This window comes from Orbicella franksi, chromosome 12 (genome assembly GCF_964199315.1).
Source record: "Orbicella franksi chromosome 12, jaOrbFran1.1, whole genome shotgun sequence".
NCBI lineage: Eukaryota > Metazoa > Cnidaria > Anthozoa > Scleractinia > Merulinidae > Orbicella > Orbicella franksi.
In genome coordinates, this window is record NC_138156.1 from 23971857 (window position 1) to 23995569 (window position 23713).

A 23713-nucleotide genomic window follows, 5' to 3' on the forward strand; every position below is an offset into this window, starting at 1 on the left:
GTTTGCCCGTGGGAGATGCGAATGTACTGGTAATGTTGACTTCGAATTGATTGCAGTGTGGTTGTAACAACACTCGCGCGAGGTAATTTTCGCAAGCAATTGCGTGCCTGCAATTCGACAAATCCAGAGAAGGATAACTTGTTGTCCGAACTAGTAATGAACTAAAAGAAACTCCTTGTATAATAAATATTCTATTTCTTTGACCATCGTTGCTTTATAAGAAATAACACACAAACTGCAGTGACAGGCATGACAATAAAATGCATGTTGGAAAAAAAAAAATTCATTTTACTTGACGTTTCGTATGTTTCGACATACATCTTTAGAAGTGACCGTTTAGAATAAAAGTAACAACTAAATTTTTTAAATTTAAGATAGGTACCTAATTAACAATAACAATGACAGAAGCTGAGAAACATTTGTATATTAAAAGATCCAAACTAATAAAGGTAATGCGTTTCGCTGCCAACATCTCATGTGGTTGCTAAGAGACAAAACGATCCGACTTTCAATCTTGTAAATGAAAAAATGCTGAAAAGTTATTAACAAAGCAGAGCTTTGAAATAGTTTTGCGCACGAAAATTTAGTTGACTGTTGTTGTTGTGAGACTGTTATGCAAATTTAAGTAAACCCTATTGTTGCGAAAACCGGTTCAGCTGTCAACACGCGGTTGCCATGAAAATGTTCTCATAAAGGGCCGCCTTACGAGTGAAGACTGTAACGCAAATTTAGCACAACCGTATTTGACTGCTCGTTTAATAATAATCCTACATCAAGATGGTAAGTAGAGTTCTTTGTTTAACGGTCATAGATAAGCCAAATGGTTGCGACTTGGCTTGATTCTTCTCACTTCTCACTTAAGACAACAATCTATCCAGGGGCGTAGCTAGCCTTAAAGCCATTAAGCACGGGCTCAAGAAGAATTTCTATGAATAATCTTTTTAGTAGCCGAAAGGCCACATTTTCTTTTTCTTACTGTTCAATAGCGAATCACCGCTATATCAATGTTTTATTTTGAAAAACAAAATAACGACTTACAATCTTGTAAATGAAAAAATGCTGAAAAGTTATTAACAAAGCAGAGCTTTGAAATGGTTTTGCGCACGAAAATTTAGTTGACTGTTGTTGTTGTTGTTTTTGGACGTTGGCAAAATTTGATATACGACTTACGCTGTTCAATTTGGGCTTAAATGGAAGAAATGCCTGGCTACGCCTCGGTTATCTGTTTTATTTCTCTTCAGATGGGTTTTACTGTTGTTTCACGCAAAATATTTTGCTACCGCTTGCCTCCCTCAGTTAAGAAAGTTATGCAAATTTAAGTAAACCCTATTGTTGCGAAAACCGGTTCAGCTGTCAACACGCGGTTGCCATGAAAATGTTCTCATAAAGGGCCGCCTTACGAGTGAAGACTGTAACGCAAATTTAGCACAACCGTATTTGACTGCTCGTTTAATAATAATCCTACATCAAGATGGTAAGTAGAGTTCTTTGTTTAACGGTCATAGATAAGCCAAATGGTTGCGATATCGAAAATCGTGTCATTGTGCAATTTTTTTGTAGTGATCAGCCATAGTTGACTACGGAGCTGAACAATTTCGCTTTCCATACAATGTGGAAAAGCCAATGCGTGTATACATAATCTTTCAAATCGCGCGTAGTTACCACTGTATGTAGTTTAAGTCGCTAATTTCAGGCTGTTAAACATCCTTTTATCTTCTTTACCCAAGCGTGAGTGTATTTCAGTCCACTTTGGCCAAGCCGGAGTTCAGATTGGAAACGCTTGTTGGGAGTTGTACTGCCTGGAGCATGGAATTCAGCCTGATGGCCAAATGCCGAGCGACAAAACTATCGGCGGAGGAGACGATTCCTTTAACACGTTTTTCAGCGAGACTGGAGCAGGAAAACACGTTCCTCGCGCCGTGTTCGTTGATTTAGAACCAACAGTTGTCGGTGAGAACTGCTTAATTCAGTAACCATTTTCAGTGGTATCCGGTCACCTCGCCACCAGGGAATTTCGCCACCATCGAACTCGCCATCAAGTGAAGTCACCTCGCCACCAAGCACCAACAGAGAGATAACTTAACTAGTCGAGTAAAGTAGTCGAGGTAAATTAGCTGGCGAATCGGTTTGCCTCGCTCTTCTTTTGTTACTTTCTTGTTATGATTGTGCAGTAGTCCTTTGCATCATTGAAATGGACAATGCATTGCCTTCTTAGCTTTTTTTTCGAGTCGCATATATAGATTATTCCTCGTTCTTTTATCCACTGCCTTATTAGATTATTGGTGGCGAGGAAACTTCGGTTTGTCGCGAGGTGACTTCGCTTTGTGGCGAGTTCGTTGGTGGCGAAACTCCGTGGTGACGAGATGACCGGTAACCAATTCAGTATACCCCAAAATTGATTGACCATTTTTCGAAAAAAATGTTGTTCGCTTTTGGGTAGGAGTATTTTGCAGAACACCGAACGCCGAACGCCAAATGCACTGTTTGCTTGCCACAAGCAAATATAAGTGAAGTAACCGTAAGCAAACAGTGCATTCGGCATTCGGCATTCGGCATTCGGCGTTCGGCGTTCGGCGTTCGGCGTTCTGCAAATTACCCCTGCCGTTCGCTTTTTCAGATAGATCTTACTGCGATCTTTCATTTAAAAAAATTTATATGAAAAAAGATTGATTCTTAGTAAAGCTATAAACGAAAAAAGTTTCTTTGTATTAATTACCTCTAATTGTCGCGAGAAGTAAACTTGCATTAAAGAGTTTCGTGACAGATTCCGCGTACATTTACCAGGATCGAGCTAATTTTTGGCAGACTGACTTGTTTTGACATGAAAAGCATCGTTCCGTAATGCAAAAAACTCAGTTTTCTAAGCGGCATCTCCTTCGAAGGTGGATTTCGGCGCGACGCGAACGGCTTCTTTTAGCACGGCAGGGGTATTTTGCAGAACGCCGAACGCCAAATGCACTGTTTGCTTGCGGTTTAGTAGTTTCACTGTTTGCTTGCGGTTAGCTTTTGTTTGATAAGGCCAGCATTATATTGCATTTAGCCTTGTCCTATGGCGGGCCATTATAATAATAATAATAATAATAATAATAATAATAATAATAATAATAATAATAATAAAATATTTATATAGCGCCAATATCCTAAAAGTTCAAAAGCGCTTTACAGTTAGAAATATTAAAAACACTTAAGACAAATAAAGTAAAAATAAAAAAATGTCGCTAAAAAGTTATAAAAATGCTTTCTTAAAAAGGAACGTTTTTAGTTTATGTTTAAAAAGGGACACTGAGGAGCTGTTCTTGATGTCAGACGGAAGAGTGTTCCAAAGTGTAGGAGCTGCTACAGAGAAAGATCTTGCGCCATATGTTTTCAAATTGAAGTGCGGAATGGAAAGAAGTTCTTTAGAAGATGAACGTAGCTGACGAGACGGAGTGTAAGGAGTGAGAAGATCACGAACGTATGAAGGTGCCAGATCGTTTAGGGCCTTGTACGTGATGAGTAGAATTTTAAAGATGATACGATAGTTAACAGGAAGCCAGTGGAGATTAAACAAAATAGGTGTTATGTGTTCGTGTTTTCTAGCGAGGGTGATGAGACGAGCAGTGGCATTCTGGACGTGCTGTAACTTTTTTAAAGTTACAGCAAGTTTACAGTTACAGCTTTTAAAGTTATGGCGGGCCATCGCGTTCAAAATTAGATATCATGATATCTCTATGATATCTTTAAGTTATCACGATATCATGTTATCATGATATCTTCACAGCATTAGATATCAGGATATAAAAACTAACCGCAAGCAAATTTAACTAATTAACCGCAACAAGACATTGCATTCGGCATTTGGCGTTCGGCGTTCTACAAATTACCCCTGCCGCTTTTAGCAGCTTTGACAGCACGGCTTTTTTAAATAGATGTTTTGGTTTCTGAAAGAAGTAGAGAAATAGACCGGAAAAAAGAAAAATCGACCGACGTCGTATCGAACCGGTGTCACAACAAAACAGACCCGAATCTGGCCCGTTCAGCGCCTTATTCGCTTGCGCTAACGAAGCGTCAGGAAGAAATTAGGGTAATTATATGAATAACAAAACTTGTATCAATTCGAACAACTAGCGGCAAATGCCAGGCTTCGGTGACTTCATCGTTTAGCGAAACAAAGGTTTCTTTTGTTTTTCGTTCAGCAAAAGATCTCCAAAAGATGCCCTTGGAAAACTGAGTTTTTTTTGCATACGTTATATCTCGAAAACAAAGCGCAAATCAACAAAAACAATTACGGAACGATGTTTTCACGTCAAAACAAGTCAGTCTGCCAAAAATTAGCTCGATCCTGCAAAAATGAAAATCGGCCCAAAAAGCGATATACGCCCTTTTTGCACGAAATCCTTCAATTGATATGAGCTCTATTGCTAAAGTACAGTGAGCCTTCGCTTTATCGATCGACGCGTCATTATTTTCACCCGTTTTTGTGGTCTTATGCAAGACCACTAAGTTTAAGAGGCCGATCTTGAGTGCCAGTCAGTCAGTCACTTTGAGGACAAGATGACATCTCCAGGAGTATAAATAGTACGACAGGTAAACTGTGAACAAGTAATTGCGAGTCATTGTTTTCGAGTTGTGTAGCGTTGCCGTCGTGTAATTGCAGCCGTTTTACCTGTTTTGTGAAAATTTTGAAGAGCTTTCTGTTGAAAATTAGTTGTAGTTGATTGGTATACAACAAAAGTGGTTGTATAATTCGATCCATCGATCGGGTTTTAACCGAAACTTTGCCAAAATTACGTGCGAGGGTTTCACTCGAGAAGTGCTTTTCTTCCGCGAAGAATTATTTCAAATTTCCATATCGTCTCATTTTTATTTACTTTTACGTTTATTGCTTGAACATTTTCATTTTCCGTTAAGCAAACCATTCAGGAACCCTGTCTATCAGTCAGAGACGAGGAATAACATCACTAATTCCTAAAAAAGATAAGAACACTTCATTATTTGAAAACTGGAGACCAATTTCACTACTAAACGTTGATTACAAGATCCTTACAAAGGTAATTGCTAAAAGACTGGAGAAGGTACCGCCGAAAATTATAAACCCTGATCAAACCGGTTACGTGAAAGGCCGCTATATTGGTGAGAATGTGAGACTCATTCAGGACATCATGTTTTATACAAAACGCACGAATGTCCCCGGAATTGCGATCTTTCTTGATTTTCGAAAGGCTTTTGACTCAATAGAATGGGAGTACTTAAAAGCTGAAGGCTCTTGACTTTGGACCAAACCTCTTAAAATTAATGGATAGATGTTTTATACAATGAAGGTTCTAGTTGTGTAATAAACAATGGCCACGCATTTAGTTTCTTTCGTCTACAACGCGGTGTTATACAAGGCTGTACTCTGTCCGGCCTGCTATTTATAATTGGCATTGAACTTTTCGCAAGAACTCTTAAAAAAGATCACTCCAATAAAGGAATTAATGTTGAAACAAAAGAAATAAAACTTACGCAATATGCCGACGACACCACGGTTTTCCTGAGGGAAGAAGAGTCCGTGGAACAACTATTAAACCTATTAGACGAGTTCAGGTCGATATCTGGGTTAGATATGCTATCTTTGCGCATATGATGTATGACGTTATTCTAAATGGCGCAGAAAATGCAGACGGGCGAGGGAAAAATGTCAAAAAAGGTCACCTTGAAACCACAGGACACCCAAGATTATCAACTGTGCTCTGCGAACGCAATAATGAATGGCCTTCAACGAAAACATAATTGTGTTCAAGCTAGCTCTGTTGAAATGTCTTGAAATTGATAGCAACATTTTCAATGTTTTATTTTAACAAAATAGAGGAAAAAACTGGAAGAATTTCTTTATATTTGATTTTATCAGATGAAGTTCGTACTGGCACATACCGGCAGCTGTTTCACCCAGAACAATTAATAACCGGCAAAGAGGATGCCGCTAACAACTATGCTCGCGGGCACTACACTATTGGAAAGGAAGCGATTGATATTGTCCTGGACAGAATGAGGAAACTGGTAAGTGCGCATGTCATCTAAAACTTGCATTTAAACCAGTGCGAACTGAATTCTTTACCCCAGAGCTATTCTCTTTTGCTCATGACTGCTGGCGCGATTAGCTCTGGGAGCAAAATAGTCTGTCCTGATTAGTTTTATTTGAAAAAATGAAAGCGCTTCATTATCCATTCAGTCCCTTTTTGAAAGGAAAAAATTGCTCAGAAATAAAGAGGATGTAGGAGGAACTCAACTTTTTACTCCACATGATCATGGCAAAGCGAAAATTTTAGAATTTCGTGTCAAAAAATGGAGGCTCGAGAAAATGTCGACGAATTTTAAAACATATTTGAATATTAATTAAATTTGTAAATATCAATTCGTATTAAATGTGGACAAAAAAAGAGAAGGGTCAGAACTGGGGAGAGAAGGTCAGAGTGTTACCCGCGGTGGAAAGCGCTGGAAAAAAAAGGTCATTGTTAAGATTACCGGCTTCAAGCGTTAGTGAAACTCGGTAGCTGGTTGAAATGAAAATATAAAAATATAAAATATATACTTTTGGTTTTTATTCTGGCAAAACGTGCAGCTTATATGTCTTTTATATGTATTTAAGGCCGACCAATGCACTGGTTTGCAAGGTTTTCTCATCTTCCATTCCTTTGGTGGAGGTACGGGCTCTGGATTCACATCTCTGCTCATGGAGCGTCTGTCTGTTGACTATGGAAAGAAATCCAAGCTGGAATTTTCCATCTACCCAGCACCACAAGTTGCAACGGCTGTTGTGGAACCTTACAACTCCATTCTGACCACTCACACCACCTTGGAACACTCTGACTGTGCCTTCATGGTGGACAATGAGGCCATCTATGACATCTGCCGTCGCAATTTGGACATTGAGAGGCCAACTTACACCAACCTGAACAGACTGATTGGTCAGATTGTGTCCTCCATCACGGCTTCACTCCGTTTCGATGGCGCTCTGAATGTTGACTTGACTGAGTTTCAGGTACGTTAAGTATTGATACTCGCAATATGTAGTGCTTCTACATGTAGTGTTTCCTTCAGTTTGAAAGCGTCTGTATATTTTGGAGTATATTTAAATGCTGCTTGAGTTGCTTTTTTATTTCACTGAGGTTTTGAAAACATCTTTCTTATATTTTGAATGTAGACCAACTTGGTGCCATACCCACGTATTCACTTCCCTCTGGCCACCTATGCTCCTGTTATCTCTGCTGAGAAAGTGCTGAAATCACCAACGCTTGCTTTGAGCCAGCCAATCAGATGGTTAAATGTGACCCACGTCACGGCAAATACATGGCCTGTTGTTTGTTGTACCGTGGTGACGTGGTACCGAAGGATGTGAATGCAGCTATTGCAACAATCAAGACCAAGAGGACCATTCAGTTTGTGGACTGGTGCCCAACTGGCTTTAAGGTTGGTATCAAATTTTGTGTGAAGCAAAATCAGCCCTATTAAATCATGTTCCCCTCAGTTCCTCGCACTTCCGTTTTGTTCAGTGGTCAGTCATGGTTTATTTCACGATCATTTGGTATGAAAATGAATATCTACCTTATTTTTCTGAACGTACAGGGTAGTGTTCAGCTGTGGTGTGACCAATTTAAACTGCAGCTAAATTTAATGATTGCGTTTTTTAGGTTGGAATTAACTACCAGCCTCCTACTGTTGTTCCTGGTGGTGACCTGGCCAAAGTTCAGCGTGCTGTGTGTATGTTGAGTAACACAACAGCTATTGCTGAGGCCTGGGCCCGTCTGGATCCCAAGTTTGATCTGATGTACGCCAAGCGTGCATTTGTCCACTGGTATGTGGGTGAGGGTATGGAGGAAGGAGAGTTCTCTGAGGCTCGTGAAGATTTGGCAGCATTGGAGAAGGATTACGAGGAAGTTGGTGTTGATTCAGTTGATGCTGAAGGCGAGGAGGAAGAAGGAGAAGAATATTAGAAACTGTCATAAGTGAAGTTCAGTTATTTGCCAAGTCCATAATTAACAATTAGATTATGTGCTCGAGATTTCCATGAGGTGATAGTTGATGAGGCCGAAAGCCGAATCAACTGTCACCTCATAAAAATCGAGAGCGAATAATCTAATTATTTTAGTAGAATGCTTACTAAAATTTACTTCAAATAACGGTTTCCAATTACTTCTTGACGTATTATTAAACTTTGCGTCTGAAAAAGGTCGCTCGAATTGAATTGTCATTTAAAATTGAAGTTGTGTGCGCGCGCATCAGGTTTTTCAATAGTTTCAATTTTTTTAAATGTCAAGAAACCGAAAATGTCCTTCATTTTGACTTCTCAGGAATTTAATTATCCATTTGCATCAGAATTTTCCTCCACAACTTTGGATAAGCGAAAAAAAATGTCGCCATTTCCTAGACGACCTCCAGCCACTGCACACTAATTAAACAATAGAGTGTTTCTGTCGAGGAACTATTGGCTGATAGTTGCCCCGCGGAAATTTGATGTTCTTAAAGCTTCGAGGGCAAATATGCTGGTTTTGAGAACATCAAATTTCCAAGGGGCAACTATCAGACCGATAGTTCCGAGACATAAACACTCTATTGTCTTTATTGTTCACCGCGCGCCAGTTCAAGCACCATAGTGAATTATTTTCAACTTTTTTAGATGAAAGCCGTGAAAGCCAAACGTAAAATTTGAAAAAGAAAACGGACAAAAACCCACTTAATACAATTTAAATTGCCTACTTTCTTTAAGCCCGCTTGTGTAGACCTATTCACAGGAACATTTCCACGGACGAGTACTATCCATCCGGGTATTTTCTTCGGACGGGCACTACGGGCTGATAGTGTCTCTCCTCAGATGAACACTATCGCGTCACGTGATCAATTTAAACCAATAAGAATCAGAGAAAATTTAGTGGTGAACTGTAGTGGCTGATAGTGTTCAATGGCATAGCCAATCAGATTACTCCATTTGCATTAGTATACAAGTAGAGTTCTACTAATTCCAGATAGAAAGTGTAACATGGAATAAGTAAAGGATATGAAAAGGCCAATACTGTGTATTTCATGGTTTTATTAATTTTGGGCTTCGGGAATCAGAAATGATTTTATCTAGTTAGACCACTGCAGCAATCCAACGAATAAAGAATCTGAGCCCAAAACAACATATATCAGCAGTCGCCAGAATCGGTGTTTTTGTTAAACAATAAAAATGCAAGCCAGAATGTATTCTACACTGTATATATTTATCTATTCGTTATTAAATTGTTAAGGGAAAACTTGTTTTTTGTGCAGGATAATATAATCGTGAGATATTTGAGGGTGTTAAAAAAGGTTACTTGGTTTTGTATTTCAGTACTGATCAAATTATACCTTCTCCCTACATTTTGTTATTATGCATCTCACATACTTTAGGAGGAAACTTGAGTTAATTCATATTCCATTGAGTTGAACTGAACTCAACTTGAATTGCCCATATAGAAAAGTAAACTGAAAATGCTTGAAGAAGGGCATTTTGGTTCCATCATGGGAGAGTTGATGCTCATTCTTTTTGCCTTCTGGCTAGTATTGACTGGAGTGGTTGAACCTATTCGGGAGAAGAGATAGTCCAAATGACGTATTTAACTGAGCCAGCCAAGCCCACGACTTAATTGCAAGAAACTTGTCGCTAAATGCGTCCAAATCTCAGTATTTCTAATGAGTATGTACTAAGACCAGGAAATGACGCTGGGACGGTTCGAAACACTCCTGATTTGAACTCTCGCGTGGAAGTAAATTTTGATCAAGAATTAAGCGATTTGCAGATAGGGATGCACCATTACAGTTTTGGCGATTAGGCTTTAAAGGCTTTTAAAGGTTGCTTCGGTTCTGATATTCCTGCAAGTAATCAACAGATGGCTAGAATGTACGCGCGGCGCGCTTCCAAAAGTTCTGCCAGATACAAGTTTTCCGATCCCACGATTTGGAATGGTAAATGACAGCGTTCTGAGCATTCGCATGCAAGTTATCCTAGACTTTTTTCGCACCTGGGCTCAACCCGGACATTGCGCGGGTAAGAGAGATTTCAGGGACTTGACTGCAGGTTATTTAGCAGTCATACTATGAGCGCGATTTGGATACGAGAAGGTGGATAGCCAAAGAGGCGCGTAGCGTTGTTATCTGCGATCCGTGACGTTCCTTTTTTTTTGGCCGACAAAAAGAATGCCCTATCGCAGGTTAGTAGCGTTGGATTGGCTATAACCATCTCATATCCAACAAGCGCAAGTAGAAGAATTGTTTTATTAAAAATGCCCTCCCCCTCCCCCCTCCCCCCCCCCCCAAAATAGAAAACTGAAAATTGAAATGAAACAAAAGTAAAAATACACCATAAAATTATGCGTAGGCTTTCCATATTTGTAAAGCATGGTATAATTACTCATATACCATGATGGCTAAAGCAATTAACTCTACAATTGCATTTATCAATGATCCAGTTTTTAATTATCATTATTATTTTATATTGGTTGTGTTTGTAGCTGATATAGCGCGCGCTCTGATTGGCTAATTCCAGGGCATTATTCTCAAGTAATGCCCACAGGCTGATTACGGGCCCGGAAAAACAAAACAAATAAACAACTTATAAACCTCAAACGTTCGGTATTTTACGAGAAAATCTCAAACCTCGGCCTTGCCTTATTGACCTCGAAACTGCTCGGTCAATTTTTGAGATTTAGTAGTAGTTAGTAACAATTTAGAGACTAATCGGGTGAGTGATTTCGAAATCGGCCGAGCGTGCAGCGTGACCCCGACACGATATAAAGGAGTAAGGTACTCCGTCTTTACTTATGATACAAGGTTAACACACTATATAGGTTCCACGAACGTCACCAATAACATTCACGGATGTTTTTACCCAAGTTTCACCAACAATTGCTACGTCCTTCCAGTCTCATAGGGGTGCCAGGGACAGTCAAGGGGTCACACGGGAGACTGGGACGGGACTGCTATTCTCGCTCGATATGTCCTCTGGGATGGTACTTGCGTGAAAAGTGTTCGCAAAGGAATACCTCGTTCAATGTTTTCATGTCATGATACTGAGTTTTCCATCGTTCCATTCGTTTACTCTTGGCGACATAATGGAAGACACAAACCAAAGCCCCACTGACCAGCGAGGGTAAGTTCATTTTCGCTGATTGTCGTTTTCGATTTCGATACGTTTTTGTCTGCACGCAACTGTGTAACGCTATGAAGCGAGCGAGTATAGAGATGTTGCAATGAATGGATTGGTTTGGATCGAAAACCAACTCTAAGGGTCATGCTGTGTATTTAGCCATATTATTCCCAAGTGCTTGTGACTTGTGGCTCATTATTGCGACACAGTTGCGTGAGACGAATTTTTGGCAGCAGTAATATTTCTTGGCAAGATCTCCAGGGTTATCTATTGTATCCTATTCCAAGTTATATGTTTTAAGTTAAGCAAAAGCTTATATCATAAGTATTGAGGGAAATATAGATCAATCTCACATTGTTCACCACTGCGAGAGATACACTTTTAGACCTAAATTTTTATGCATTTTCTCCGCCTTAAATCGCTCAGAAGGTCCTCTTCATTACTGTTGGAGTGAATCAAGGTCGTCAAGAGATCACTCTCACCTGGTCTATCAGTTTTAGCGTAATTTTTTTTTTGGCTGAAACATAAAAGCAGTTAAAAGGTTGGAGAACAATATTTTGCAGTATTATTCTAATGTGGATTTCTAACATTTGACATGGCATCAAAGTGATTTTTTTCGTTTGGTGCTCAAAATAAAATGTATTGTTAAATTTAATTTGTACATAGTCCTGATAATTGTAACTCGTTTTCGGTGTCCCCAATTAGCAGCAATGCTAAATCTCGTTGGCATGTAAATAAAGTTATTATTATTGTGTGGTTCCAGAAAATATCCATAGTCACTCCAAGGAAGGTTGTTGGAAATTCTAAGGGGGTGGGGAGGGGGTGGGGTCTCAAAACTCAAAAATGTTAAAGCAAAGTATGAGCCAAACTTTGAATTTGCAGGGGGATCAAGAGAGGGTTAAAAAAACCCTCTTTAGGAGGGATATAGATATTTTCTGGAACAACACTTTGAGGGAGGGCATGGCTGAAGAAACTTCCTATCTATAGATCAGAAATTTCAGAAATCCTTATCAAAACACAAGTCTTAAGAGCTTCTGCCTGAGAGACTGGGGCAGACTTGGAAATGAAGGTCGGCCGATTTCGCTTAAAATTGGTACACAAAGTCGTTATGTGGACTTATGTAATATGCCAAAGTTTCAGGTTCAACGACCATTTTTTAGCCGAGTTCTGGATATCAGCCCCTCAGGGGTCCTCAGAGGCTGATTTTTAGTGTAATTTTGGCACTTTTCATTCTCTCTTTTAGCAACGTAAAATTAATTTCAGGCAAAACCAAAACCATATTTGTAACGCCCTATCCCTAGGCTTCTATGGGTAAAAACATTAGCTCACGGGAAGTTTTCGTTAGCCTATGGCTGTGATCAGAACTTAGTCCTATTTGAAGCATATAGGGAGCAACCGGAAATGGCCTGTTTTTTAGACCGCATATTTTCCATGCCCATTTTTTATATCATGAAATCTTAGTATCCCTGCAAAGTTCAGCCCTTAGTTTAGTAATACCAAGAAAAAAATACTAAGGTTGAGGCTTTTTTACTATGAAACATTTTTAGAGAAGTTACCTACTACGCACTTCCTGTCAAACTCTTAATTACTTTTTAGGAGAGATTTTTAGACACCAGCTGCACAATTAACAAACAATCAATGATCCCAAAGTAAATTATTTAAAGGAAATATATATTTTCAAACCATAAACTAGAAACTTTCCTACTGACGGATTTGAAACTAAATTTTATGTAGCATTTGTACCCTGTGCCCAGGGGACTGGAAGGTGAGGGGAAACTTTATACGTTGATAACAAGAAAAGTAATCAAAATGCAATGAAACAAGTTGTTTACTGAGTGTATAAGTTAGGTGGGAAAAGCTGAGAGAAAAAGCCTTATTTATGGGACTCTGCCTTGTTTCCATGGCAACCTTGCTTTGTCAGGCATAATTACCCTAAGTTTGACTTTTCTCATCTAATTCTCTGTTTTTTATTGACGTTTTCAAGGTTTCTTGGGACAAACATAGTTTTTTTGCACCTTTTAATTCCTTTAGTACCCTTTCTCTTCTCTTTTAATTTTGTTATACCTGGCAAACTGAAACGATATTTTGATTTCATGAAATAGTCATGAAATCCAGACTGGTGGGTTCGATATGACGGATGTTTTGAAATTTATGACATTCTAACGTCACTTGCTTTCATAGCTGACTGTTCACCATGATTAGAATTTTAAGTCGTGAGTTTTTTTCTCCTTCCCCCTGCCAGAAGATCACAAATACCTTGTGTGACTAGTGGTACCAAAGTTTCCGACTTAATTGTGACGCACTCAGAGGTGCTTTCCTTCAAGCGTCCGTCCAGGCTCCTCTTTGGTATCGACTCTAAATAAGAATATCATCTTTACGATAGAGATTGCAAGTATTAGTAATCCTCATGATACAATAAAGGGCCAAATTACTTCCTATTTTCGCCAGGAGATTACATTGTTTGAGCATGACACGCGAAGCGTCTCTACTCTGATTTAATATTGGGCATGTGAAACTACTTAATTCATCACCAAGCCCTTTTGACTTTTCAAGTGAAACAACATCCAATATGGCGTCGAAAATGTTAGAAATTGAATTGTGGGCGGGTACTGGGTAGACAATTTAAGTTAGAGATATTTTGTTTCAATGTGTATGCAGATGATGATAGAACAACGATCCTTGAACCAGTGGAACGAATTAAAGACATTAAAGCGTGTAAAAAAATCTTTCAACGTGCAAAATAAATTTATGTCTGATGAACATGCATGCAGTCACTCTAACCTTGGATACTTATGGATGCAATAGGTATTACAATGCCAAACGCCTGAAATATGCTATCTGAAATGTCAGCGGTAACCTTCTTTGATTTCTTCAAAAGGGTGCTGACATGGCCCACTTTGGTCACGCAAACGAGTGAATTTTCGGCGGTGACGTGGGCAGTCTTCTTTAATTCATACTTTAACTTCCATTCGGGGAAATTTTCAACTCTATGGTAAGTGGCCAGTTTATTACCACCAGTGCCCACTTTAATTTGGCCAGCAGGTGGGTAACATCTCGATCTAATGTCACTAACGGGAGAGTCACAGCAGCCTCTGGCGGCTTGTTATCTCGTGCCCTGCATATGTCATCTTCTTTCCAAACGGGACACTGTATAATCATGTTTTCAGTTTTCGAGGAGACTAAATTGTAATAGCCAGACTTTTTCGGTTTAAGCAAGCTCACTCAAATGAAACAAATTCACTTAAAGAATGAATAGATTTAATAAGTTTAATTAATTGATCACAGATAGTTTCTTTTCTTGTAAATAAACAATCCAGCAGGCAAGATGTCCATGTGCTGGCCATATATTCATTTCACGGTTGCATTTTATCAATTTACGACAGACTGAAGTAAACATGTAACGTAGTAACGCGTTCGGATTCTATACAAAACTGACAACTGCCTAGCACATAGCACAGTCACGGCCTAATGGTTGTTGGGAGCCGGTGATTATCATCTTGTTCAGGGAAGAAGAGCAATAACCAATTTAAGCTCCAGCAGGAATGAGGCACTGGACTTTGTGACGACTTACCATACCACCTACACCAAGCATACTGGTCGTCCTGGGGATTATCACTTCTTTTTTATGGAAATCGGAGTTAAGGGTCAGCAATTCTACAGCTAGGGTGCTATAAGCAGTAGTCTTTGAAGGAAAATCCACTCCTCCCCTGTCCTATCTTTGGATATATGCAGTACACCGATTTAGTCTGGATCTGTGCGGACTGAGAAAGCAGCAAAAGGAAAATCCCGATAGAGAAAGGGAAAGTGTGCCAATGAGTAATTTTCTGGTAATTTAGTCAGACATTCAGCGACTTGGCGGGGAAAACGGACCGTCTTGGACTTCCCCAATTTATAATACCTAGGCCGTTTGCACCGGGGGACTGGGTATGAATAAGTATTCTGTAGCATATCCATTCGTTCTTTAGGTTCTCATGCAAGTTCTATACCTGATGATTCTCTGCAGTATCAAGGAGACAAATCTAGACGGGAAAAAACTGAATTCCAAGACAATCATAGCCAGCAAACTTCAGATAAGTTGGCGTGTCGTGACCTCGTCACGTACGGTATGAACCAACCTGAATTTTCATTACTCACAGCGATGCACTCACGATCAATTTATCGCTGGAGCTAAGGTTTTTAATGTTGCTTCACTTTTAATGGATTATAAGAAAGGGGCGTGCCTCTAAAGCGTATAGACTGGAATAGTGAGGCTGCATTTAATTTTACAATTAGCTATAAATATATTCGAAATTTATTCGAGGTTCAAAGCGATTTTCAAGTGGTGTCATGAGAGACGTGATTGCATTTAGAGTGACTGATAAGTTGTTTTTCGTCAGAAAAGAAGTCCAGCAACTCCATTATCCGTAATTTTCAAGACTTCTTCCACAAAATTTGTAACCGTTGCCGGACCAAAATCTGATCGGTCGTAAAAAAGTCATGAAAATTTCTGATTAACGGCAAGCCTTTTCGGTTAGAATTAACTTCACAGTCTCTAATTCCCGACTTAGAAGAAAAAAAGGTATTTATTGAGATCAAATGGCTGATTTTTACAGACACGCTTTGTTGAAACTTAAACCGGAAGTGGCCTGGTTAGTCATCTTCTCGTAAGTTTTTTCTTAGTAAAAAAGCCTCAACCTTAGTATTTTTTTCTTGGTATTACTAAACTAAGGGCTGAACTTTGCAGGGATACTAAGACTTCACGATATAAAACATGGGCATGGAAAATATGCAGTCTAAAAAACAGGCCATTTCTGGTTACTCCCTATATGCTTCAAATAGGACTAAGTTGTGATCACAGCCATAGCCTAACAAAAACTTCCCGTGAGCTAATGTTTTTACCCATAGAAGCCTAGGGATAGGGCGTTACAAATATGGTTTTGGTTTTGCCTGAAATTAATTTTATGTTGCTAAAAGAGAGAATGAAAAGTGCCAAAATTATACTAAAAATCAGCCTTTGAGGACCCCTGAGGGGCTGATATCCAGATCTCGGTTAAAAAATGGTCGTTGAACCTGAAACTTTGGCATATTACATAAGTCCATATAACGACTTTGTGTACCAATTTTAAGCGAAATCGGCCGACCTTCATTTCCAAGTCTGCCCCAGTCTCTCAGGCAGAAGCTCTTAAGTCTTGTGTATAAACTGACAAGTCATGTGTAATATTTCTTGGTATACTACTCAAAAGTATTACGAATCACTGTCACTTATGCAGTATTTCATGGAATATTACCATCAGACCTCTTTCATTCAGACACCATTATGACTGATACTGTTTTATGGACATACCACATGTTATACATTTGTTCAAGAATATATAAGAACACAGGAAATATATGAAGACATGATTGATCATAATTTGCAGTTATATACACAGCTTAAGCAGCTGTGAAATTAGAGCCTGAAAAAAATCAGGCTTGAATGGGATTGGAACCCATGACCTCTGCGACACCGGTGCAGTGCTCTACCAACTGAGCTATTTAGCTAACTGGGCCTGGTTACGATGTGAGTTTGTTATATACACTGTACCCACAGATGGTCAAAATGCAAGTGAATATAAAAAAATATATATTTGAACTGCAAAGAGAGATATGAAGACATGATCGATCGTCACAGTTATATGTATACAGCTTATAAGCAGCTGTGAAATGAACGCATGAAAAAAATTCAGGCTTGAACAGGATTTGAACCCATGACCTCTGCGATACCAGTGCGGTGCTCTACCAAATATATGATATTTCGTATATTCACGTGTAACAGGATACATATATCTAAACACTATCTTTCTTTTCAACAACTTAAATTTATTTAAGTCTTTTGTGTTGACATGTCTTGTACGTGGTATTAGCATGGAGTAGTATAAAATAAACTCTGGGTTTATATTAATTTTTATAATATAGCGAGGACCCTGCACATGCTCTGATTGGTCAAAAATCCATGTTATAACATAGAAAAAATGTGTTTTATTGTTTTTTGCCACATTACCTCTATATCATAAAGCAAATGAAGAAACCTAAACCATGTATTACACTCTGATAAAACACTCCAGACATTTGAGAACACTTGAGAAATGTAGTCTGAAAACACAAGCTGCAGGCTACATTTCTAACTTGTGTTCTCAAATGCCTGCCATGTTTTATCACAGCATAATACACGGCTTAGGCTTCTTTATTTGTTAAATAAGGCATGAAAGTCCTTTAAGGTATTTGTAGTGAATTGGATAGGAGAGATTGACCACACCACAACTAATCTTTTATTACCGTATGTATTTATAAATGTCTTAATAGATGATCAACAATTTTATATTCACTTGCAATTTCAGGCTTAAACTTCAAAATATTATCCAGAAATTATCAGAACATTGTGACATAAAAAATCCTGAAGAACTAGAGACTATTATTGTGAGTATTTTAGTATACATTTTAGAAGCATTTGATTCAATGATATATTATATCAGTTCTTTGTCATATTGTTTTGTATGGCTAAGTGAATAAATAAATGTAGGTCACCAAGGGGACCACACCTAATCTTGTAAACATCAAGATTAATTATTCTACTGATACATCCATTTGCTGGTCTCTCAGACATCATATGTTCATTTGTGTAATATTCTGTTACACCCCTGCAAACAAGGAAACTTTTTTCCGTAGATGTTTTACTTTTTGCATATTTGCAAAACATTTGTTGTGGAAGGAAATTTTGTTTTAGAGAAACATGAAATGTTTAGACTGAATTCTTCTGACACATTTTGCTTTCGTAACAAGACAAAATGGGAAATTCTGTTTTTGCAACAATTTAACAAATGGTAAATGCCATAGCGTGTACTATTGAGTTATGGATGCACGCGGGAGGTTGCTCAGCACGAAAGAAGTGTAAGAGTCGCATGAGGCGATAGCCAAGTGCGACTCTAGCTTCTTGAGTGCTTAGCAAACCTCCCAAGTGCATCCATAACTCAATTGTGTACGCTATGGCGTTTACCATTTGTTTTATAACATAACATTGAGACATTGGAACAACAGAAGTCCTTGTATTGAGCTACAAAAAAATGTTTGTGTAGTCTTACATGACAAGGGAAAACAAGCGCGCGAAAATTCATTCATGAAAACCAACTGCACACCAGTAACTCGATAAAGTTTCATCTTCAGACAACTGTGAAGACAGTTTCGCATTTCTGGCAGAAGAACGTCGGCCATTACTTTGGAAACAATGTCTGTCAAAAGATTTGCTTTGTAAACATTAGCACACACGTCAGCAACGTACACCCATGGGCAAATAGTAAACGCTAAATTAACCAATCAGAGCGTGCACTTTGCTTTAGTTATGTTATAAGTTTGCTTGTTTGTAGAGTCTTGTTTGTACAGTTTTTAAACTGTAACTTAAAAAAAAAAGTGAAGCCTTGTAGCCAAATGGCTCAGAGCTGCCGGAGCTTATCCTGGTTTCTGTAGCATGAAGCGGCTAGGAGTATTTCTACTCCCCCTAGACGGGATGCTAGTCCATTGCAGGTCACTCCCCTGCAATTTGTTAGGCTTCCCCAACAATTCACCGGTACCCTTTTATACTCCTGGGTGAAGAGAGGCACTGTGAGTGTGAAGTGTCTTGCCCAAGAACACAACACAGTGTCCCCAGCCAGGGCTTGAACCTAGACTGTTGCCCGGGGAACAAGCGCACTAACCATGAGGCCACTGTGCCTCCCACAGTTTTTTTAAAAAAATGTTATATTGTTACTATATTGACATAAACCTTTTTTTTAATTTTTAAGAAAGGTTATGTCAATATAGTAACAATATAACAGTTGTAATGACAACAACATTTACACAACAACAATTACAACAAACACCATCTTTGTCTATTTTGTGTATGGTACCTCTCTACAATGTTTCAGACTGCAAAGAAGATTAAATTAGCTAATCTAGAGTATTGATTGCCTAAAATACCAACAGATCTGTGCGTAAAATTTTTCAGACTTGTTCATGCATTTGTGTTCAATGAATATGTTTAGGATGAAGAAGAAACTGATTCTCAGCAAGGTGTTCCAAAGACCAAGAGGTAAAGGTTCTTTCTCATTTTGCTCCAACATCATTTATTTTTAGTAACTAGGGGCTCTCATTGAGAAGTGAGTGCTGCAGTTAGTAGCGTGTTTGTATGTAAATATGACAATTGGAACTTCAACAGAAATATAACTAATTTATTTCTAAAACAACATGGAAAGCACGATCAAAGAGAACAAACGAGGTGTAAAACTCACCTGAATAGATCGCAAACGCTCTATCTTTCTTGTGAAACATGAGAAACGTCAAAACGGAGCACATGTGAGTTTCATCGATTATAAGGGAACTGCTGATTGGCTGCTGGCTCGTATTTTAAAGTGGATTGCTGATAGGTTAATTCTCTATCCGAACCATTGATCGATCGAACGAAACTTCTTGGATGCTTTCAAGAATATGAAGGCTGCCTATCGGCAGCAATAAATAATATTGTGGCAAAATAAAGTAGGGAATAACTAGCATCAACCAGGGTCTCAATCTAGTAACATCACCCTTTTCCTTGTTTTGCTACCAAGTTGAAGTGGCTACTTTTTTAAGGGTATAGCAAAACAAATGGGTCAAACCGGTCGAAAACAAATAATCACTTTATATTTGACAAATGATGTGCAACAGCGGTCAACATCTCGCAGGTAACAGTGAACTGTTTCCCGTTTGACTTCATAGTTTTTGCAATGTTGCCTGCACATGGCATTTGGTGGGAAACAGTTTCATTGTTAGATGTCATGTGACCAAGAACTAGCCAATGAATGGGCGCGCTGTAGCGGGAAAAACACCAGCTATATAACAAGATCAATTGTTGGAAACAGTAAAGTAAGTGTCAGGGGAGTCTGTGTGTTGATATCAATCTTGAAGAATTCTTTTGTCCACAGAAGAAAACACGATACCAGCGACACCAGTGTTAATGGGTCAAAGGATGATGCGTTCTGTCTACACTCTTCAACAGAAAAAAATACACAGGGACAAAACAGTGACTTAAAACTGAGAAGTAATATAAGAAAATCCGAACAGCAAGAAGATAATAGTTGTAAAGCTTCCTCGACACCGCTGCCCCCTGAGAGAATCAGTGCACGAATAAGAAGTTTAAAATCCAAGAAGGTGGCTTACAGAGAAGACTGGGTGGACCCTGACCAGATAAGACTTTCAGGGCAAAGGGTGCATGTACAGTCAAATAAAAGCAATTCACATCAGGAAATTACTAAAACTAAGACTGTTATAAGGAAAAGAAAACGGAAAAAGAAGGAGAGTTTTCAAAGTGTGGAAGATTATGTCAACGAAGCACCCTTAATCCATGTTGGTAATTTAGTGGGTCTGCGGAAGTGTTGTTTGTGCGCTGTTATGTTTGTGGAGAAAGAGCAGCTCCTCGATCATATGAAGGCTGTTCACCATTTAGGTGAGTGGAACACATTACAGCTGTAAGCTGAATTATGCACTGTTGCTTATGATGAATAACCACAACAATGCTGAATACCATCTAGAAACTTTGTCATAATCTTAATTGCAGATGACAAAATGAACATTTCAAAAGAAGCCGCTACAGAATGTTTGAAGGGTGATGACAAAAAAGATGCTCAGTCCATTCCAGGTTAGCCAGCAAACACCGACAGGTAGTGACACATCCGCGGCTGTCAGGCTGTTACTAGTAACACCTGTTGCTGCTGAGTATGGTTTATGGGCCCTTCAGAGGTCTTCAACAAAATGCTTTTATGACCTGACAGTGAAAGAACCAGGATTTGTCGTAGACTTTCCAACACCATGAATTTCTCTCTGAAATGGTAATGGATAGCCAGATGTACATGTTATGGGAATCACAACACTGATCATTAGTGGCAATTTTGTTATACCTTGCTGCAACTGAAATGCCTTTTATCAATTGGTTGAGAATGTATCATGTGACATCAAGGCTGTGGTCTAAGAAAAATTATGAGGAGCCCAAAGGTTCCTAAACCTGAAAACCTGGGTGCCCAATACTTAAGTTTCTATGAAAAAAGTAAGTTTTCCCAGTCGCCCAAAGGCAAAAGTTAGTCACCTGTGGCACCTGGGCACTTTTAGGGCACAGCCCTTGACATACATGTACCTGAAAACAAGCGCCTAGAGAAGAATAATTATCGTTATGCACATAAACATTGCTTGATGGTGTCAAAAGCAGGCACGCAGTTAAGAGAGAGCTAATCATCATCATCTTTGTGTTATGTTTCAGATGAGAAACCCTTTAAATGTTCACAGTGTCAATCATCATTCAGGAAAAGCAGCGGACTTAAACAACATGTGACAAGACAGCATTCCCAGAATACACCACAAAAATCAACTCAAGCTCAGACCAACCAATCCAGTAAAAAGAGCAGCTCTGCTAACGACAGACCTTACGCATGTCAGGTAACACCCACAACCCCTCTTGTCCCTTCCCTCCCCCCCCCCCCCCCGCCCAATGTTTTGTCGGGCAATTCACGGTCACCAATGAAGGCAGAGGAGAGGAGAGAAATATCCTCGGTGGAGCCCCCTTATACCTCCTTGTTAGAGCAAGAAAGAGCACGCATTCACCCTAGAGCCTCCTTCGTGTTATTATAATGAAAGTGCCCATCTTTGCTTTGCTCCCTTTTATGTCCCCCTACCCCTCTGTGAACTTACAACTGGTTTACTCACCGAATAACACAACTTGTGTACCCTACGCAAACTCTTGACTTCCACAGGTTTGTCCATTGGGCCTTACTGATTGCCATTCAATCTAGCAGATTATAATCTCTGATGATAACCAAGGCATATTTTCATTCCGTGCATTTTCCGCCCTCTTCATTGGCTGAGAACCAACCACGTGACCTGCAAATAACTGCAGGCCTTTGGCCTCGGCATATAATAGATCTGCTTGCCAGTGACAAATCACGGTAATTTGGTCAACATTGTGCAATAAATGTTAATTATTTGTTGTAGGTTTGTGGGAAAGCGTTCAAACGGAAACATCATTTACAAGAGCACAGTTACATTCATTCAGATGACAAGCCCTACAAATGCGACACTTGCAGCAAAACTTTCAATCAGAGAATATGTCTTACGAAGCACCTTCCATGCAGAGAACATGAAAAACAACATCGAAAACCTACCTGCACCAAAACGTTAGAGACTGGTACGAGTGACGTATCACATGAGCAGCCTCAAAATCAAGGGAACGACCAACTGTTTGATTTCAAAGAAACGGAAGTACGTTTAACAGGAAGCGGAAGTATATGCCGCTTGGCTGAAAAAATTGATTCAAATTCGGAGAGAAGTTCAAGTTTAGGCCCTTGTAATGCACCGGAAGTGAAGTGGCACGTTAACGGAAGTGAGCATGATGGTAAGTCACATTTGTCAAATGGTGTGCCATTGCGTGACAACCTATCATCGAAAGACACCGAAAATCACGCCACTAACGCAGTGGAATGTGAAGAGAGTGTGACAGATAACAGCAGATTGAATGTTTCTGGTGTATCGTCAAACACATCTGCTTTAACTGCAGTCACAAACGATCAAACCTGTTCTGTCAAGAAACAAACAGCGACGTCGCAAGGAGAAACTTAAGAAGCATGTGAAGGTCGAATTTAAACTAACAGTGTATTATGTTAGTAACTGTTGTCTTATTTCATACACTTACGTGAACAAGACCAGCTTTACGTGTCTGTCAGTCGATTGTGAAATACTCACTGTGATAAGAGCTGCTGATGCATATCTTGACATACTGTAAGTGCGTACGTACGTACTGTATCGACAGTCACAAATCAACTGTTATGTTAACTGAGCTTTATAAATGAGCCGAAGTAATCATAGCATTTAATCCTGAAGTATCCGCTATTGTCAAAAAGGTCTGAATGAAAAACCCCGAGATTATCTACAGATTATATACAGTCATCCTGCTATAGGTGCCGCTCATTTTACAAATTTGTAAGCCTCAACTGCGTGGCTTCAGATCAAGGAGCATACTGAAAATCTTCTATTTTAAGGTACTCCCTTTACCATTTAGGGTGGGACAAGAAATGTTGAATCAATCATTTTGTGTATTTGCATCACCCGACGTACAACGAGTGGGTTACAATTTCTGTGACCTATTTTTTTTTTTTTATAAATAACAAAAAAAAAAAAAAGAAAAAAAAACTAATCGTTTACACTATGGTACACAAGTATGATCTATAGTGCAATCACGCCAAAGCTTACTTGAAAAAACGTGTTTAAGTTAGACTGGTTTTAAGTCACGAATTTCAACGTTTTAATCCTGATGTACCTGGTGTCAATGGGTCCTAGTTAATGTCAGAAAAACATGCTCATTTTTTATCCGATAATGTATTTTATGAATGACCAGTAATATTGAGACAATGAAACGCAAATAAGTTGTGAATCAACATTGACGTGATAATTTATACGGTCTGTGATCTTACCAAACTCAGCTGCAATGAGAATTCAATAAAATTTTTTATAGAAACTAATTTACGTTGCGTTTGTTCGGGTCTTAGACTGCCATTTTTTAGGGATTTCTAAAGGACTAGTTTT

General features: G+C 39.1%; 1 protein-coding gene and 1 pseudogene across 2 annotated transcripts; both read left to right on the forward strand.

Annotated features, from left to right (window-relative positions):
• The first annotated feature begins 1459 nt into the window (after positions 1-1459).
• LOC145462994 (tubulin alpha-1D chain-like) lies at positions 1460-9198 on the forward strand (annotated as a pseudogene). Its single transcript, XR_014041277.1, has 6 exons — positions 1460-1474; positions 1728-1950; positions 5870-6018; positions 6608-7000; positions 7163-7428; positions 7650-9198. The product of XR_014041277.1 is annotated as a tubulin alpha-1D chain-like (transcript).
• A 1335-nt stretch (positions 9199-10533) lies between these two features.
• Positions 10534-23652, forward strand: LOC145462954 (uncharacterized). Its single transcript, XM_081446635.1, has 7 exons — positions 10534-11125; positions 17479-17557; positions 19156-19202; positions 20071-20591; positions 20703-20783; positions 21399-21574; positions 22127-23652. Exons 1-7 carry the CDS (start codon positions 11040-11042, stop codon positions 22748-22750), a joined length of 1614 nt encoding a protein of 537 aa, XP_081302761.1. The 5' UTR covers positions 10534-11039; the 3' UTR covers positions 22751-23652.
• Positions 23653-23713: the final 61 nt, after the last annotated feature.